At 46.0% G+C, this 19,299-nt stretch overlaps 1 protein-coding gene across 2 annotated transcripts in view; it reads right to left on the minus strand.

Annotated features, from left to right (window-relative positions):
* INPP5D (inositol polyphosphate-5-phosphatase D) overlaps nt 1-19,299 on the minus strand; it is a 53,197-nt gene that overhangs the window by 11,928 nt on the left and 21,970 nt on the right. For both annotated transcript variants that reach the window (XM_057429079.1, XM_057429080.1), the window contains exons 3-15: nt 15,687-15,837; nt 13,391-13,562; nt 11,997-12,137; nt 7,298-7,385; nt 6,508-6,588; nt 6,261-6,332; nt 5,869-5,992; nt 4,650-4,756; nt 4,013-4,115; nt 3,025-3,221; nt 2,110-2,227; nt 1,512-1,608; nt 86-224 (exon numbers count right to left, since the gene is read on the minus strand). In XM_057429079.1, the coding sequence (XP_057285062.1) occupies nt 86-224; nt 1,512-1,608; nt 2,110-2,227; nt 3,025-3,221; nt 4,013-4,115; nt 4,650-4,756; nt 5,869-5,992; nt 6,261-6,332; nt 6,508-6,588; nt 7,298-7,385; nt 11,997-12,137; nt 13,391-13,562; nt 15,687-15,837 (1,590 nt within the window). The remainder of the gene's footprint in view (nt 1-85; nt 225-1,511; nt 1,609-2,109; nt 2,228-3,024; nt 3,222-4,012; nt 4,116-4,649; nt 4,757-5,868; nt 5,993-6,260; nt 6,333-6,507; nt 6,589-7,297; nt 7,386-11,996; nt 12,138-13,390; nt 13,563-15,686; nt 15,838-19,299) is intronic.

Here is a 19,299-nt window from a genome sequence, read left to right on the forward strand (position 1 = left end):
CATGTTGCCTTAGATTGGGAAAAGACAGCGCTTCTATGGCAACACAGTATTTTCTCTCCCCAGGGATTCATACAGCATCCCTAACCGTTGGGGGCTGCTCCACGCGGTAGTTCAAGTCTCCCAGCCAGAATAGATGAGTAAAGCGATGAGTGATGTTAAACGGACTCAGTTTCTTATCTCCCAGTGTCAGGAAGCGCAGGATGCTCATGTAGTTCTGGTTGCGTCTGTCAAGACAAGAAACATCTGCCTGACAAACTAAATTGCCATGCGGTTTCTAAGTGCCTGCACTGGCACAAACTGATGCTTTACCAGGCAGGAACCAGTCTGGCTCGACATCTAGAGGAGGGCACATCAGAAGCTGAGAACTTGCCACCCCTGTCTGGCACTGCACCTCAGCAGACAGGCCCAGGTGACATGCTCAGTGTCTCCCAACCTACTCAATGCGGCCAATAGCACAGCACAGCTCATGCTGCACCTTGTAAGTTGTGTATCTGGTGAGCTGGGGGGCAGCCTGCTCTGAGGAGGGGCAGTGGCATTTAGAGCAGCTCCTTGGGTGTCAGACTGCTTCCACCTGAATTGAAAAGCTGGAAAGCTATCCTAAAGCCACTTCTGTTGCCTCCTGGGGCTGTGCTTTTCTGAGCTGCATGTCCTAGAAACCCAGCATTAGATTGTTGCCTTCGGGTTTCAGCAGCAAACACATTCCTAGATTCTGACAGCTATTCCAAGCCCTGTGGAATGATTCCATAGAGGTTAACTACGTCAGTGGCAAATACCTTGTGTAGAAGTTCCACACCGTATCTTTTCTGGGTCCTGGACTGGAAAAGATGGCAAAGCCAACCTCTCCATTTCAAGACCTCTGCTTTCAAGACCATCCCTTTGACTGCTCCATCTCTTCCCAGTGTGGGTACATATCTCCCAACAATGTCAGGATCTTTGCCTTCAATCCCATGCAGCACAGAACCTGCCTAGACCATGGAAACTCATTTCACAGCTGGGTATAGAGAATTAGCCACCATGGAGGTATTTCTGTGCTGCACAACTCCGTCTTGGTATTCCTGACAGAATGCTCTGCCCAGCAGGATGTGTGCCTCAGGGTGTACCACAGCTCCTGCGCTCGCAGCACGGCCCACATTGAGGAGGCAGACAGTACCCTTCAGCACATGATTCTGGGATGGGAAAAACCTTCCCACATGTCTCCGAAATACTGTAGATCAGGAAACTGTTTTCCTCATGTACTGGGCTTGCATGGCATTTACACTTGGCTCTGAAGGTATTTTCCTGTCCATTTCACCTGTGCCCATGTGGAATGGCTATATAGTAGTCCCTCGTTTAAATGGTGACACAATGAGCAGTGTCTTTAGCACAGGTTGCCGTCACAGGAGACATTTAATAATCTTTTATGATCAGAAAAACGTGCTTGTGACTGTCTGTTGGGCCCTCCTTCCAAACATGGCCCAGGGAATTTCATCTTGGGACAACAACCATTTTAGAGAGGGAAGGATGTGTCTTACCTGTGTTTCTTTTCACTTCCTGAAGTCAAATGGCTGTTAACAAACCCAAAGGAGGTTCCATTAAACATGAATGACACCCCCACAGCTCCTTTATTACCTGGAAAAAGGTAAGTGAAAAATGTCAAGAAATCAATCCACCTCCAGGCTGAGTCTAGCAAAGATAATAAAGCACCCAGTACATCTTAAGTGAAGTGGAATGGAGAAAAGAAATAAGTTAACTTAATCAGCACAGAAAGAATTAGTGCATACAGCACAGATTGTGGTAACAGTTTTTCTAAGGATGCTAAAAAAAAAGATTAATTGAAGGGAAAGAAGTGCAATTTCCTTGTGAAACCCAAGGAAAGGCAATCCAATAGCCAGTCAAAGGTGTTTGCTGGGAATATAAATATATGTGTGCTAAGTATACACACAAATAAATTTCCTTTTTTACAGGGTAACCTATAATCAGTGCTAGTGGGATACAATTTTAGTAACACTAGTGTCACATATCTGCAGTCAAAGGAGTCTTGTGGAGAAAAAGCTGTTCCATTTCAAGGACGGTATTGGCAGGGACTGAGCAGATCTCAGTCCTTTGGATAAGACCAGGTCTGTTCCTCACCCAGTGTGTTTGCGATGCCTGTCTTCACGTTGTCTGTGCAGATGTGGCTGATGCGGTTCTCATGTTCTGGTTTGGCCAGCACGACAATCCTGATGTTCCAGAGGGTATGGATTGCTATCTGCATGGATGGGAAGGTTAGAGGTTGTATTTCTTCACGTGCTGCAGAGCTGCGCTGTAGCTGCAGCCGTTCTGGCTCTTTCTGTGGTACTTCTCCTACACAAATTTTCTTCCTGTGCTTAGGATATGCTTTCAGTCATTTTAATCAGAGGTGGGAGGAAGGACCTAGCTGTTTTCTAGTGCTATTTTCAAGTTAATCACTGGATTGCCTTGCTTGCACAAAATTTGCACAGTTTTCTAACTATCATGAGAGCCGTAAGTCCTGTTCTACTGTGGCCTTCCAGATATTCTTAGATTTATTTCTTGGTATCACTGAAACTCAGGAATGTCTGAACATGGTCTTAATAAGGTTCAGTTTCTTTTATGATTATACCTGTGTGCTGTTACCTCCTATTGTAAGTGCAGTAGCCTAGGGTGAGATCTAGGCTACTGCTGGCTCAGAAAGTTTTAGTCTCTTCCTGTATGAAGGTCAAAATATCACCACTACTTGACCCAAGTGCTCAGCATCTGCAGTGCTCACAGACTGGCAGGCAGAGGAGCTCATGGCAGGGTCCCTGCTTTGGCAGTGAGGGGGTCACTATCCATAGCAATAAGCCCATCCAGCAAGTTCCAGGGGAGGATCTTGTGGAGTCCACAGACAGATTCAGTTCACTCTCCCTCATCCAAATGCAATGACAATAGAAGGGAGGGAATGGGAGGAGATGTAGGCAACACACCACTTATTCTGTCACTTATTTGCAGAAAATCTACTCTCCTCATATGCCTGAGCAATGTGCAATAGCTGGAATAACCTCTCACCACTTTGAAGCTGATACTGGTGATTTCCTGCAAGGATTGCCTCAGGGTCTCCAGCCATTCCTTCTCCCCTTGGGCATCCTCCTGGGTGCCAATCACATAGATGTCATGAGGAATGTAGTCAGCAGTGTCATCACGGGTCTTCCCCTGCCCCTTGGAGAGAAACCAGGAGGTGATCTTCTTTGGGGAAGGTGCAGCACCTTTTATTTGCAAATCAAACACCAAAGTAAGTCAGAGTATGTTCTGTCAGACTGAGGATACAGACAACCCATGGGGACAGAAATAACAGGCTTCACATGTACTCTATCCTATACCAGTTCCCTATTAGCCAGGGCACACTGTTCTAAGATGACAAAGATGTTAACCCTAACTGAGTCACTGATGAAGGACTGACTCTGCTTTGGCCATCTTCCTGTCTTTCATTAGCTTACCAAGGCCAAGGCTAGCCAAGGGTAGTCCTGGCCTGCCACTGCATTTACCTTACCCCTTAAGTATGACTGAGCACAGACAGCTCAGCTTACAGCAGTTGAACCAGGCTTTTCTCCCCAGATTGGAAAAATAACTTAAGTTCCAGTCTCCTCAACTACACCCTGTCCCCTTCCCTTAATATTGCAGATACTCAGCTCTCTTCCCAGGCTGGACATGAACAGTCCCTAGTCAGGTTCAGAAGCAGCTGGCATGCAAGATGGAGGATAGCATACACTGCTGCTTGTTGTGCCAGCTTCATGCTGGCCACAAGTGCCTGTCACTGGAGGAATCCTTCAGTACTCTTTAAGGTCCTTTTTCTGGAACCATTAAAACTGTCAAACCATATGTGAGAATATGCCTAGAGACCAGCTCCTCCCCTACACCAGTACAACCCTGGTGTACAGGTCTGCTCCAGAACAAACACAGTGTCTGGAGCATATTGTGACAGGTGAGCACACATTTTGAGAAGTGTCTATTCCTTCAGAGGAATGCCCACATCAGAAGGCACTGTATGAGCCCATACCCATATTCCAAGTCCCAATGAAGATGGTGATCATATCAGGCTCTGGTTGCTCCGAGTGTTTATTCTTCATCTGCTGCAGAAGTTGGCAGAACCCTTCTCTCTTCTAGACAGGGGGAGCAGAGACAATTAACAAGTTGCTTAACTTCTCCAACACAACATCTTGAAAAACTAGCTGAACCAGGAAATTCCCTCCACACTTGAAGGGCATGTTAGCTCCCCACTATCTGGAACCTTCAAAGAGGCTCTGTTTCCTGTGGTATTTTCTTAGGTGCTTAGCTTGCGTATTACTTTAACACGTGCTGAGCTAGTCAGAATAAAACCTAGGCTTCCCTCTTGTTTGTCTACATGAACCTCCTTGCAGCTACCCTCAGCTGACTCCTTGCCTCTTCTCACTGCTTGCCGACACTGTTCTCCTGCCTCGGTGACGGTTGCCCTTTCCAGTTTATCCCTTTACACAGTACACTTGTTCACTTTCTGGATGCTTCCAGAACAAAGGAATAATTTCATTTTTGCAGTGCAAAAACCACTGTTCCTCAGCAGGTCCTCTTTCTGCCAAGGAATGCCCCTTGTACCGCTCCCACTCAGGTACCTGCTACCTGCTCCAGGCTGGTGGGAGGAAAATACACTATGTGTGTACCTTGGAATCAGAGAAAACATATTCCTTCCGCTGTGTTTTTTCTTTTTCCGTTTCCAGCAAAATGACCAGTTTGTTCGGGACCTTCTGGGACTTGATCAGCTGCAAGACTAAACAGAAGCTGAGTTTCATGAGCTGCAGACACTGAGACTAGAATCCCACCAAAACTAATATGACAGTGTTCACAGGCTCAGGACTTACATGGTCTTTTATGTCTGAGGCTCACTTTGCCCCACATAACTGCATTGTAATGTTGCTTAGTCCTGTTTTCTATATGAATAGATTTGGACTCTGAAGTGAAGAGAACCCCCCCAAAACTCATTCTGCCTCAACTCTTGTCCATACCAAGCCCTCCTGTCTGAAGTGAAACCTTGGCTTCCTGCAGGTAATCTCTTTGTATCCTGAGTCAGCCTACATATATTCCTTCCCCACCTGTGAAAGAGGAGGTAAAACCTCATTTGATAATAAAGGTGGTTCCTCCCCATCTAAAATAGCAGCTAAGTAATTATGAAGGACAGGAGGAGAAAGCCATGCATAATAGCTAATCTTTTAAATCACTGCCAGCAACAGGTTGATTTTCTAGCAGGAAAGAGGCCAAGGGTATCACCTTCCTTCTAATAAATCCATTTGTCTCAATCTCAGTGAGCTGCCTGTCCAGAAACACAATAGGAAAAAAGGGAAGTTGTCTGAATTGGGCCTTCCAAGACCAAAGCAGCATTGCTCATCAGTAGAGATATTGATTCACATACAGAAAAAATGCCAGCAAAACAACCCAAAACCAAAGAGAAATTCACTGAAAAATGTTACTGAAACTGAGTATCTCACTTTCTGCCACCAAAAATCATCACAGAAGTCAGTGTGTTCCAGCAGAACTTATTTTTCAAGTGACACTGCTTTTCAGTAGAAAATGCATCTATTGTAACTAGCTTTATGTGGAATCTTCTATCAAAACCTGCTCCCTGCTCCCTCTGTCTTCATTTAGACCAAGAGTCCAGGTCTAAACCAATCTGTGTAAGTTGGTTAGCCCAGTGATGACTCCCTGCAGGCCACTTTGTGGATAGGCAGTCTAGACTGACTAGAGCCTTGCACAACACCCAGGACCTAGCAGAGCTATCTGTACTTTGGGCAAAACCTTCCCCTCAGTGGGGCCAGAGGGTACCCCTCTCCATCACTCAAGGGACTGAGAATCTAGCCCAGCATTTGTGAACTTAAAACATCTTACTTTTCTTGTGGGTATAAAACTTGTCCTCTGGACCATCCTTAGCTCTCTTGATAATCAGTTTTCCCATTTCCACATCAACCTTGAGGTGTATTTTTGAGAAAATTCCTAGGGAGTCAGCCTTCACCTATCAGAAAACAGAGATTTTTCATAAGCAATCTATGCTTCAGTCGTGTATTACAAAAGCAACACCCTCCTGAATTTATGGACACATATCATCATTCTGCAAATCTCACTAGACATCTCTGAAGCATTTGCATGGTGCTAAACAGCATCCAGAAATAGCTGTTATCTCTGTGGCAGCTCAGCAAAGTTCTCAGGAACCGAGATACCAACAAAAATCTGCATTGCTGCCCTGCCACACTGTGATCAGCATCGTCAAAAAAGAACATTACCTCAAAAGTGACAGGGGGAATGAGGGAGCGCCGGTGGGTTGAATCAGGACCTTCAATCAACAGTGTTTTCACCTGTAAAAGAATTGATGTGCACCACATTGCATTTGGTGATTCTGCACTACATTGAGAGTAATGAAGTGAAAGCAAGGAAATCTTACTCTAGCAGAAAACTGCTCTGATGATGAACAAGACGCATAACTAGAGGCAAAATATGACAAGAAGGTAATATAAATAGCTTTAAAACTACCTTTTCTTCAATAGAAGACAGCAAAGAAATCAGCTGATTGAGTTTCAATACAATATTGACTGGACTAGCTTCACCGAGCATCTGATAACCACAACAAAGAAACAAAAAGAGAGAGATATGATTAATTACTAAACCACAGGGCATGGCCTGAAAGCGCAGCAGTCTCACCCCAGAACCCTCACACACAGAGCAAGGAGCAGCACTGGTGCCTCTGCTACTCTAATCCATAACAGGCAGTGCAGGAGCACAGAGTTTGTCTCAACATGCAGAAGTATGGGAGGGTGGAAGGATGAATTTGTAAACCTTGTCCATAGGTTAAAAGCAGCTGGGCATGCAAGGGAGTCAGCTTGTTGCTGGGAGACAGTTTTGCATGACCAGGACATCCAGAAGTTCTGGACTTTTGGTTTCTGGGCTACTGGTAGGGAGAGGAAGGTCATGGGGCTTAAGGGAGCTTGGGAGAAGGAAGGATTTGGTAGTGCAACATCCTGGAGTGTTTATGGAATGAGACGTGCAGTCCCAGCACACAGGCTGAGGAAGAGTGGGGAGATTGACGTTCACTGCACTTGCCTCTGGGGCAAGAGAGGGGAGCAGGCAGAGAGGACTACAGGATAAGTGAAACTGTGGTGATACAACTCACTGTGTGCCCTCTGCACTGCAGCCACAAAGAGGCTAGAGAGAACAGAAGCTGTAACTGATCACCAGAATCCCATGGGTCATTGCTGTGCTCTCCCCCTCGTGCTGGTAGCCACCCACACTCCTCTCTCCTTTTCCCATCTTTCACCCGACTTACTTGTGAGCGCTGATGGATACTAGGGTGCAGCTGCTGCTCAAACACTTTCTGGATGGATTCCAGAGATGGGAGAGTCCTAGAGGCTTCACTGGGAACAGAGACATGGCAGAGGTGTAAGGCTGCGGTCAGGTCCTTGGGTAGATTAGCACTTGGTCTCTTCAGACAGAGTTGTGCAGCTTAGACTACAGGCATGCATTCACATCAGGCTTGCTCTTGCAAGTGTCATAGAATCACAGAATAGTTTGTGTTGTAAAGGACCTTAAGATCATCCAGTTCCAACCCCCTGCCATGGGCAGGGACACCTCACACTAGATCATGTCACCCAAAGCTCCATCCAGCGTGGCCTTAAACACTGCCAGGGACGGAGCATCACTATAACTATGCCAACTCACATACCAAAGTTCACTTAGAAATCTCAATGCCCAGCAAGGTTTGGTGTCTATGAAGGCTGCAGCAGCGGGAGCAGCTCAGTTTTGCAAAGGTCTCTGCAGCTGCTGATGTTGATGCAGGATGCTGGGGACACTGCACAAAGAGGAAACTTATTTTCAGATTTTCAGCTCACATGCCAAAGAGGGGCTGGACACAGCAAGGGGGTGGAAAAGCCAGCCTTTAATCTCCTGAATGGGAACTGTTTGTGGGTTACAAGACTCCTTTAGCATTTCCCAATTAGATTCCACAGGATGCTCATTTGTCAAAACACTGTTGTATGAATTTGGCACAGAAGCCATGCTGTGATAATGACAAGACTTATCAGGGAAAGAGCAGCCAGGGAGCACAGGTCAAAAGGAAGGTAGTGGTGGTGAGCACTAGGATGCTTGCATTGTGCCTAGTCAACAGTGGATATAGATGATTTCCCTCTTTCCAAAGCCTGAATGGACCGGATTTTATGCCCTGTTTGCTGGAGAAAGTGCTTCAAAGTAAAAGTATGCCTGACTGTCTGAAGATTAGATATTTGTCTAGGTGCTGAACCATGGCTGATTAATTGCCTAAATTAAAGACGTTTGAAACATCAGTCTGAAAAAAATTCAGACTGAAATGAAGATGCAGATGAAATGAAGACATGAAATGCTATGTGGCACACAGAAGGACAAGACCAAGAGTGCAGGAAGTGTAGGCCATCTTTTGAAAAGAGAGCAGCAGCTGCTTGAAGCAGTTCAGAAATGATTTCTCATGGGAAAACTGCCCTCTGTTTACTGTACAGTGCAACATGTAGCACACATGTGAGGATGGGGGAAGACCATGTGCAGGCGATCAAACTCAACAAAACCACAGAGTGGTTTTAGTTGCACTGATAACTCCATTTGTTTTCTGCTCTTGACAGAATAAAGGAAATAAATATAGTGATCATCACTGAAGTGTCAGAGGTCTGTGTGTACACATATAATTGCACAAATGCTGGTATCACAAGTGCTTGAAAAGGCTCTATGTACAAATTATCCAGTGAGGGAGAATAAACAGAAGCATGCAGAGTAGTGATAGATGACCAAATCGTGGCTCCAGACAGTAGCAGGCTGACTAGGCCAGTACTAGCGTTTTTCACTTAAAGCTGGTATTAAACTCTGAACAAAGTCCACCTGCATGGGTAGTCCCCACTGTGTGCTGCAGTGGCACAAAGCTCTCCATGAATCAGTTTTGCAGTCCCTAGAGGGGACCCAATTTATTTTAGCAGTGCTCCACAAAAGTATGCATGAGCCTTACAAGTCTCTGTTTTACTTCGGTTTTAGTATATGAGCTTCCAGAGCGAACAGCCTCTCCCAACAGAGGTTGTTCCATTGTCCCTCAGGCTCTGATAAGAAGATGTGACATGGTTGTCCTGACTCCCTTGGCCATAGCGAGCCCTAGAAGGTAATGATAGCTTCCAGCAGAGTTAAAGTGAGCTTTCAGTGTCTCTAATGCACACTGGTGTCTGGTCCTTGCTGAATTAACCAGGGATCAATGATGAGGAGGGTAAGGGCAAGTGATCTCAAGACCACTAGACCACTGCCTTCCCTGTCTGCTGTGGCCTAGCAGTGCTAGCAGTGCTTGAGCTTGTTGGTCAGAAATGGGTCTTGCGCCTGCCCACGGGTAATATGTGAAACTGCAAAAGGAACAGACTGTTCATTAACAGTTAGCCCAACTCCTCTCCAAACCCAGTGGTTCACTATAAGCTCTTTTCTTCTCCTAACCACTGAGCAGCTCCAGTATACATCCCCTCTACCTTGCTAGCAATGGCAGTCAGTATTTACCCACAGCCTGGTATCAAAATTCAGGAGTGAGTCAGACAAAAGTCATCAGGGTGCTCGTTTTTCACAGTGATGGCAGTGTGTCTGAGAGCAGCTCTGAAAGGTGGCACAGCTGGGCTCTGGGAGATAGGGAGAAGCCAGAACACAGCATCACAAAACCTCAGATTCACAGTAAATCAGTGTGGCTCACAAACAGCCACAGCAAGTGTCCTCCTGTACGCTCTGAACCCTTGGCAGTGCCAGGAAATTCAAAGGAGCATCAGCCCAAGCTGTGCCAATTAAAATTTCTTCTTCTTGTCTGTTTGTTTAACCTGTTCTGAAATACTGTGAAAATAATGAAACTGAACATTGTTAAGAACAAGAGGACACAGCCACTGAGCAGCAGCCTAGGAATTACCTGTACCTTTGGCTGGAATCCCTGTGAATCTGAAGAAAGCTGAGGTAAATAAAAACTAAATTTAGGTAATGCCACTGATTAATTTGAGAGTTCAGAAGTCCAATAAGGGAAGTAAGCTAAAAACCAGATAACCTTGGAGATTAAGACTGCAGAAAACAATAAGATACCCAAGCACCTGACTATTAGTCAGCTAAAGCTAAGCAATGGATGGTAGACATCCATGGGACAATCCGAACAGAGGAGGAGAGATTACTCAGAGAGATCTGGGACGGGAAACAGGCTGCAGTTCTGGACTTCATAAGAAAACTGAGAAGGCAGCTTCATCTTGCTGAAATACTGGAGGTATGGAGAGAAAATTCTGCGGAAGGGATGGGAAGACCTTTTAACATTCTATTATCTAAAGGGGCTGATAAGGAAGCTGGAGAAGGACTTTATACAAGGGCATGTAGTGACAGGACAAGGGAGAATGGCTTTAACCTGACAGAGGGGAGACTGAGATTAGACATTGGGAAGAAGTTCTTTCCTGTGAGGGTGCTGAGACACTGGCACAGGCTGCCCAGAGAAGCTGTGGCTGCCCCATCCCTGGCAGTGTTCAAGGCCAGGTTGGACGGGGCTTGGAGCAACCTGGTCTAGTGGAAGGTGTCCCTGCCCATGGCAGGGGTTGGAACTGGATGAGCTTTAAGGTCCCTTCCAACCCAAACCAGTCTGGGATTCTATGATACTTGAACGGATTCTGAACCTCTTGTGTCTTCTGTCTTGCCATACCATATGCATTTATGAGGAGCAGGGATGTAAAACTCAGATAAGGTGAAGAGGAGTTAAGTGGGAAATGGAAAAAGCCAGCCTTCACCATAACAGCAGTAGTGGAGGTATTTTCTTAACACGAAACTCTCACTTGTGATTTCATTAGATTTTAGTTTCCATTGTTCAGGTTTATTCTTAGCAAGCCACCTGGGTCTCCCTCTCTGTGGGTGTAGAGAAGCAAAACCTCCAAGCAGGGCGCAGAGGAAAGGCAGCATTTTGCACAAGCCCATCCTCAGTCGTGCCAGGGGCTTGCCTGTGGGCAGCTGGGTTCTCACAGAAGGAACAGAACTGCATGTTCCTCCCCTTTGCCTGGTAAAACGTGCACAATGACCACCACTTCAGAGGAGCAACCGTGGTCCCAAGCAACTGAGCATCTCACTCACTCCCTGCCTTTCTTCCATGGGTTAAAACCAAGCAAATCAGCAATATACACCCCTCATTTTAGGCCACTTTTCAGCCTTGGTGAGCTCTAGGAAAACAAGATCGGGCCACTAGCACTACCAGCCTCACTTCTAAATACACTGGAGAGAAGGATTTTGCAAGCCACAGATACAAGTGTGGAACTATGTGCCCTCTGCCGTAGAGTGCTCTAAGGTCTTTGCAGAAGTATGCATTAACTTCCTCTTTTGCTTACAAGCAGCAAGGTGGGGGGGGTGGGGGTGGGGGTGGTAGTGGTGGAATCACATCCTTCCACTGGAGAAAGAGGGAGCTCTGCAAGGTTTTAGTTCCCTATTGGAGTTTACCTATTTGGGACCTAGAAGATCTCTAAATAGCAAAGGTAAAATCGGTAGAGTTGAGGCTTGTTTCTCTTTTCATTTGAGCTGGACCTCATTGACATCATTGGAATCACCCCAGGTTCACAGTGCATTAGTGGGAAGGAAAAATCAGTGTTTAAAACATAGCTATACACCAGTATGTGCTTGTTTCCATAAACGATTCCTGCCTGACAATTCTGTGGGTGTCACTTCTGTATTACCAAATTATGCAGTTAAACATTAGAGCATTTTTTGTTTTGTTTCTTTCTAAACAAACCCTAAAAAAACAATGCTCCACCGACCAAAACCGCCTACAGGGGAACTTCACTGTTAGAGCTGTCTCTTTTATATAGATTTCACAGCTTTGGACCAGAATCACAGGTCATGAGAGCTAAATATAATGTTTTTGAGGATAAGCCAATTTCCTGTGCCAGAAATACAGGTTCTGAATGCACGCACATGGAACCTGTGTTAGACTACAGTGTCACAACATTATACTCTGAAAAACCATCTCCAGTTACCTGAAGAGTCCTTTGCAAAGAAGTGCAAGTAGTTTCTTCAGCTGAGGAAGGTTGCTTGAGCCAGTCTGCACCATCTCAAAGTCACTGATGATGTGAGCTCGCAGGTAATCTTGGATGAGCTTAAGATGCTCATCAGGGACACTGTGAAAGAAATAGGCAGGTCAAAAGCCAGCTCTTCCCTCTGTTCCCAAATGTCAGACAGCTTTATTATTTTTATTAATATAGACAGCTTTATTATTTTTCTGAAACTTCCACTGCTTGTATAGACAGATGGGAAGCAATTTGCCTTGGATTTCAGTGTAAATACACAGTTCTCAGAACTGAACCATGGGTTCCCTACTACACTGGTGACATCTTCTCCTCTTCCTCCTTCTCCATATCAAATCCTCTCTTCTGTGACTGCTGAGCTACTATGTCAGAAGTCTTCTGATACCCAGCTCTGCCAAAACTATTGTGGGATCATTAGACTTGGCAGGTGAAGCCAGGCTGCTGTGAGGTTGCTAATGGCAGCTCAGGGATTCTGGGGACAAGAAGGCTCCCTTTCACCTCACCAAATCCCACTTTGAAGGTTTTACTCCAAACAATTCAAAACTGTCCTAATGGGCTTGAGACCATAGAGCTGAATGGGATGCTCTCCTCCCTGTCGCTGTGGTGCCTGGACTCCAGCCCCGCAGGGAAGGATGAACCAGGCAGACTGTATGTGCTGTCTTGTGGCTTAATAAATGCAGGAGGTCCCAGCTGGCTTTGATGATGCAGATGAAATGGTGCAGGCAGCTGAACAAAACTGGATTTCTCCCAGTGTGCTACCGAGCCACCACAACAGGTCCTGTGATGCCACACATGACCACTGTTTGCTCACAGCCTCTCACTGCCCTGCTAACAGCCATGCCTTCTGATTCTGTTTTCATTTTACTTTTAAATCTAGTCATTAAATGTCACGTGGCTTCCTCTAAGACTTCAGTGCATGTCCAGATTTGACAGCAGGTGGGACAATGTGAGTCAGACCTGTAGCTGCAGTAAATCAGCGAGTACCTGGAAACCCACACACAAGCTTATTCTTTTTGACAACTAGCTGGTGCTTTCTGATACAATCTGTAGTTTAGGTGCATAGCTAATACAACAAGTTCTCTCAAATATTACCAGCTTTTATATTAGAAACCTATATCTCAGCGGAGAAAGTCTATTGGTGATTTCAATACTTCCAAAAGGTACTTTTTCTAGATGACAGCTGGACTGTCAAGAATAGCCAGTGCACTGTAGATCTTATTCTGTTCATTTGTTAGTATGAATAATTAGTTTCACTAATCAAATAGGTCCAAACAGAGAGTCCCAGAAAGCACAGTGCTGGGCTGAAGGCTGATTCTGCAGCCCTGTGACTTGCCATCCATCCTCACCTGCTTGTGTCCTGGTGCTGCAGCCGCTGGAGTAGTGTCTCGGAAAGGGACAGTTTGTTAACATCTGCCACCTTGGAGTTCTCAGGGAGAGAAGATACCTCCTTTGTCTCGCTGCTTGGCAATGTCATGAGGATGTTGCGCAGGGGAAGGATAGGAGGCATGGGTACCAGGTCTGGCAAGGAGGAAGGGAAAGGCAGAGTCACTCCCAGTGTGGCAATTTGATCCACTCACCCATAGGCAGGGCAGAGTCTGTACCACAGTGGCAGTCACTGCAGGGACCATCCATTCTGAACTGCCTCTGATTTCAGAGCTGGAAAACTCAGGGCTTGATACTGGCCCAGCCCTGTTCTCAGGGATGTCAGTGGTGTGAGACCAGCGGGCTGAGCTGCCAGGCTTCATGTACAAGCAGTGTGCGCCTCTGCCTGGCAGTGTAACCTCATCCGAGTCAGTTTGACTCTCCCATCTGCACAGCCACTATGAAGGTTAATTAGTTACTTTGAATATAATGCTCAGGGAACACAGATGTACCTCATCCATATCATTACCAGACCTGCCACTGGGGCAGAATGGGGTGGAGGGGCATGATTGAAAGAGCACCAGAAGCTGATAATAGAAAGAAATGAGCAGCTAAAGTAAGCAAACACAGATGGAGAATATAGAACCCATAATCCAATACAGAGGGGCTGAGCATTCTGCTTTGTCGTTAGGGCATCAAGTTGGAAGCACAAATGGTTTTCCTGCTCTGTAATGCTGTTGCCCAGCATACTCTCCTCTCCTGGGAGAGGAGTGGGTTCATCTCCATTTATCCTAGCCATGGTTCATGGTTGTCTTTCTTTTCATAGCAATTGCTCCAACACTTTGTCACACATGTTGTATGTAGCTGGTTGAGTTGTGAGGTTTTCTTCGGTCATTTCCTAATGGTGACATTTTCATTACAAAGAGACACTTAAAACTGATTCATTGCTCCTGGGCAGAAGCTGTGATTCACAGAGCCACTGCAGCACTGAGCAATGGCACAGCTGGGTTGTGCATCTGCAGGGTGCTCATCTTCCACCTCTGCAATTCTATGTGTAAGGTGGCCAGACATCTGTTGGCCTTGTCTCCAGCACGATGGCAACAAAGTACCTTAACAAAATTAAATCCTAGACATGAACAGCCCAGCTCCAGTGCTAGTATTTCTTCATCTAAAGGCTCTCGGTCTTGGCTAGAACGTCATTCCCTGCTGCTCCCCTCTCTGTGTATTATTTTTGCTGTAGTTCCCTCCTCCAACCATGAAAGCTGGAGACTTGGTGCAGCTGGCCAAGAACCAGGAACATCTTTCCTGAGCAGCTTTGCAAAATCTTGTTCTGTTTCTTCATGAGAATTGCACACCAAAATCTTCCAGTCCTATTAGACATCCATTGGATTGCATTAATGCACATAGGCACATAAATCTGCTTTAGTGCACACGCCTATCTGCCTGTCACAGGCAGACTATGAGGGACTATGGGTCATAGTCACAGGGACTAGTCCCTCAGACAAGTTTTATTGGAACTCTCATCATTTTTGGACAGACGTCAGAAAGGACAGGAAGGATGGCTCTGTGGGTATGACCTTCCCCTGGGATTAAGGAGAACAATGACAGATCTAAGAGATGATCCAGGAAAAATCTGAGGAACGATCCAAGACCAGTGAGTGTCAGGAACCCGCAGTGACATTTCGTATAAAATAGTTGGGATGATGCCAATCACACCTCGTCATCATACATCTTCCTTTATACATAGAGTTAGGCTGTCTGCCACTGCAGATCTGCACCCTCTGGTTATGGCTGTTAGACATGTCCTCTGGATTAGAGCAGATAAGGGGGCCTGAGTTCCAGATGAATCAAGACCTGCAGCAGCTGCAGAGAGATGTGCTTCTAGTCTCTAGGGGAGCATCTCTGTTGCTGAGACAGTGGCCCTACAGATGCAGTGCGGGGAGAAGGGTACAGAGACATGTGAGATGGCTGGATATAAACCATCTTGAGTCCAAATGAAGGACCACAGATTACTCAGCCCTGCATGTGATAACAATATACCGCAAAGAGTCTCAATGTATTCCCTCAGGTGTGCTAAACAGATGCTTCAGATACAGTACAAACCCAGAGCCATGAGGACTCACTGCCTCAAGGTCTTGCCAGCTCAGGCCTCTCTACACCCTGCTCCATTTTATTGCATGACATGCTGTAACCCCCCTGCCTGCACTGTGTGTATCCAGTCCAGAGGAAGTATCAAGGGTCAGTATCAAGTATCACCAAGTCACATCATGGGTTTCTTACCAGCATCCTCCTCTGGTTCATCTGCAGCCTCCTCTGCTTCCCTTAGCACTGGATATTTGAGGTGCCATACCAGACCCATGTTCTCCTTCTTGTAAAACTCTATCAGTTCCACCAAGTTCTCAAAATACTTCACAGGAACACCCTCTGATGCCTGAAACAAAACACAGACGCTATCATGGCATGGGACTTCCTACTGCAGAAACAATGCTCCTCACAGAAGGAAAAACAAAGTCATAAAGAAAACCCCACTACTGCTGTAGTCAGCCAGCCCAGCTCTCAGTGCCCACCTGACCACAGGCTCTGTGCAGAAGGACTCCTGCAGTACAAACAGAAACAGATATACACATACATGTCCCAGCCAGAGTCAGCAAAGATGGCAACCTCAAAGATTCACTGAAGCCAAATGGAAGAGCTCTCTCATTTGATTCAGTGTGCTTGGCTTCAAAGCAAAGGAAGACTTTAAAAACAAAGTCTTTTTTTGCATTCCCTCTTTTAATGAGCACAACCCCCCTGGACTGTATTACATTTTGTACTATCCGGGATGAATTTTTCTGTGAAATTGCAAGATAAACATGTCTAAAGCTGGGTATTAGCATCCCTTCCAGGATTCAGAGGCTCAGAACTAGGTTCAAGTGAAACAAGCTAGCAAGGTACTGTCACTGAGAAAGCTGAGGTTTCGGACGCAGCCAGGACTGTGAATGCACCACGCATGACACTGAGCTTGCCGGCTGAATTTTAACTGTGTCTAAATCTATTTCTGGCACAGCCCTGGCCACTCATCTTGGGAAATGGATACTTGCAGAGGGCAAACACAGGGATATGACGTTTATAGAGGTCTTCAGAGGTAAAGCTTTAAGAGCAGTTCTATCCACGCATTGGTACAAATGGTGAATCTGCTGGATTCACCAGGCAGGAAGAGCTGCCATCCATGCTGCCCTTGTCCATTTGCTTCAACCAAGCGCCCTACCTGATAAATGATTTGTCATGGCTCAGCACAGACCTCCTGACCAAAAGAAAGAGGTCTGCATTACCGCCAGAACTGCACTTAAGTACCATCCAAACCCACAGCAACATGTAACCAAAGCTCTGATTGTTCTTCCCAGGGCATGCTCTTCCCAGTGCAGTGCTGTTTTTGTGAATGCAAGGTTTTCCCAGAGAAACCAACCCAAGAAAGCCCTAACTACACATGCAGCAAAACATAAAGGACCCAGGGCAGAACAGTGCAGAGTAGATGCTTTCCAGCCCCACAAATCTGTTCAAGACTTAAAAGATTAACACTAGGAGCTGTTCACAACCCGGGATACAGCAGCAGCAGGCAATCAAAAGGAAGACCTGATGACCCTAATGGCAGGCTTGACTTGCACTCTTTTACATGCATAAAGCTAGATTTTGCACAGGAAACACTGCTAGCTAATAACTAACGAAAGCTTTGCCTCCAATTTGAAGTAACTTGTTATACAGCCACACTTTAGACATTCTGCCTGACTAACAGGCAGGGTATTTTAATTTCTTTTTGGATTGCAATTATTGGCTGTAAAAATTAACATACACAAAGTTTTAACAAGCTTATTTATATGCCATTTGTGTTTGTCCAGTCTCGTCTGTGAACAGTTTGTGTTTAAAAGGCAAATGTTGCAAAACCAAGAGCATTACTCATGGTGAGCACAACACAGAAAAGTATCTTCAGTGAGTCCTAGCAACAACATTTCCTTTTAATTCTTCCTAAAGAACAAAATCTCCAGCCAGAAATTAGGACAGTGCTGTCAATACTGAGCTGCATTTGAAACCTTCAGTGCCCTCAGGCCTGGCATCAGAAATACCTTTCATTTTTAACTACACTTACATGTCTTTAAAGGCACATTTTTGTAAAAAACGTGTGAGATGTTTCTGAGAGCTCTGCCTGTACAGGCTCCTTTTCTGCCTCCTGGGTGTTCCTGCGTTCATCAAGATCTATTATTCTTGTACACTGGAAAATGTCGCATTCAGCATGAAGGCAATGCTTGGGCAAACACCTGTTTTGTGAGGTAGTGAAACAAATTGCTGCTTAAAACCTCACATTACCATAACAGCATAGGCCAAATCCTGCTTGGCTAGAGCAGCACAGCCTCAGCAAAATCAGAATGACTTATGGTTTACACCAACCAGTGCGAACAGTGTCTTGGTTCTCCCAAGCTCTTCTGCTTCTTGATGCCTACTCTGAAGGCTGGGAATCAGGGAAAACCATCAAGGAAAATGCATTCAGCTCTAATCCACCATATGAAAGGATCCTGCAATCATGGTGCTGCACTGGGATGGACCTGGAATAGCTCCGTTCTGTGTTTTTCTGCTCATGTTTCCTGCAGTACCTTCCTCTGCTCCAAAATCCCAATTTTTGTGATTATTTTGCAGCTGTGACCAGCAGTCCCCCCTGGCAGCCCAGAGTGCTCTGTTAGCAGCACTGACTGCAGGATGGCAGCACACTCAGCCTTCGTGCCCAGCTCGTGGCAGTGTTACCACACTTCATCCTCTGGATTTAACCTCCCTGGGCTGCCTTCTGCTCACCACCTACAGCACCCATAGATGGACTGACATGGGAAACAATGCTTTTTATGGATTGCTTTGCCCTAAGCTATCCCAAAGGGCACCTGGAAAAAGGCATCAGCCCCATCAGAGCACACACTCTGGACCTGAAAACACATCAAAGGTAAACAGGATTGTCAGGGTTTGCCATACGCACATTTGTAGGAGAAAAACTTTGCCATCGGTGCTCTCCCACCTCTTGAATTACTGCAGTCTACCTTGGCTCCTCCTCTTTCCAAAGTTGTCTTCACACTCCTACTTCACTTTCCAAAGACCACACTGTCTTCCCGCTCTCCCATATCTCCCTGATGGATGACTGTCCCTGAAGCTCCTCCATCCCACCCCTGCACAACATCGCTCCCACCCTCAGTGCCCAAACACTGTCTTCTCAGCCTTGTTTTAGCTCTCAGCTCCTGCTCTCCCAGGGCACCTGCAAGAAGATGGACTGTCCTGCACAGCTCTTTCAAGGTCAAATGGAGCCTTGATGTAAGTGGGAGGAAAGGCTGAATTAGCACTTTTTGCTGCCAAGGATAGTTCAGTCTCTAAAACTGGGCTGGTCTCTGTGGTAACCAGAAGAAGGAGCATTTTGTAACAGGCCTCCTTCCTCTAACTCATTGCACCATGTTTCAAGAGTTGACCAAAGCCCGTGGTCCTGCTCAAATTCCCTGGAGTGGCCATAAGCCCAGCGCATGTGCAGGGTAGCTGGATGCACACGCACAGCAGCCCCACTATTATGCATCCTTTCTACCGTAGTACTTTCCCACCATCTCCAGCCACCTTTCTTGAATGCCACCATCTACTCTCTCAACTGGTATTTGTGGCCATGAGGAGGAGCTGGGCTTTGCATTCACCCAGATCCAGCCACTCACTCCCAAAGAGAGGCAGTCTGCATTCCTCCAGTAACACACCTTCCACAAGTCCAGTCAGGATAGAAAGGACCAACTCCCCATAGCACAGAGTAAAAATAAAAGATGGCATTTTCATATATGTTGAGATAGAATTCACCAGGGAGCTGACACGTGTCCCAAGCAGCTGCACAGAGACAGTGGGAGCT

Source organism: Pezoporus wallicus, unplaced genomic scaffold (genome assembly GCF_028554395.1).
Source record: "Pezoporus wallicus isolate ANWC-B61680 ecotype Strahan unplaced genomic scaffold, APGP_CSIRO_Pwel_v1 contig_593, whole genome shotgun sequence".
Lineage (NCBI taxonomy): Eukaryota > Metazoa > Chordata > Aves > Psittaciformes > Psittacidae > Pezoporus > Pezoporus wallicus.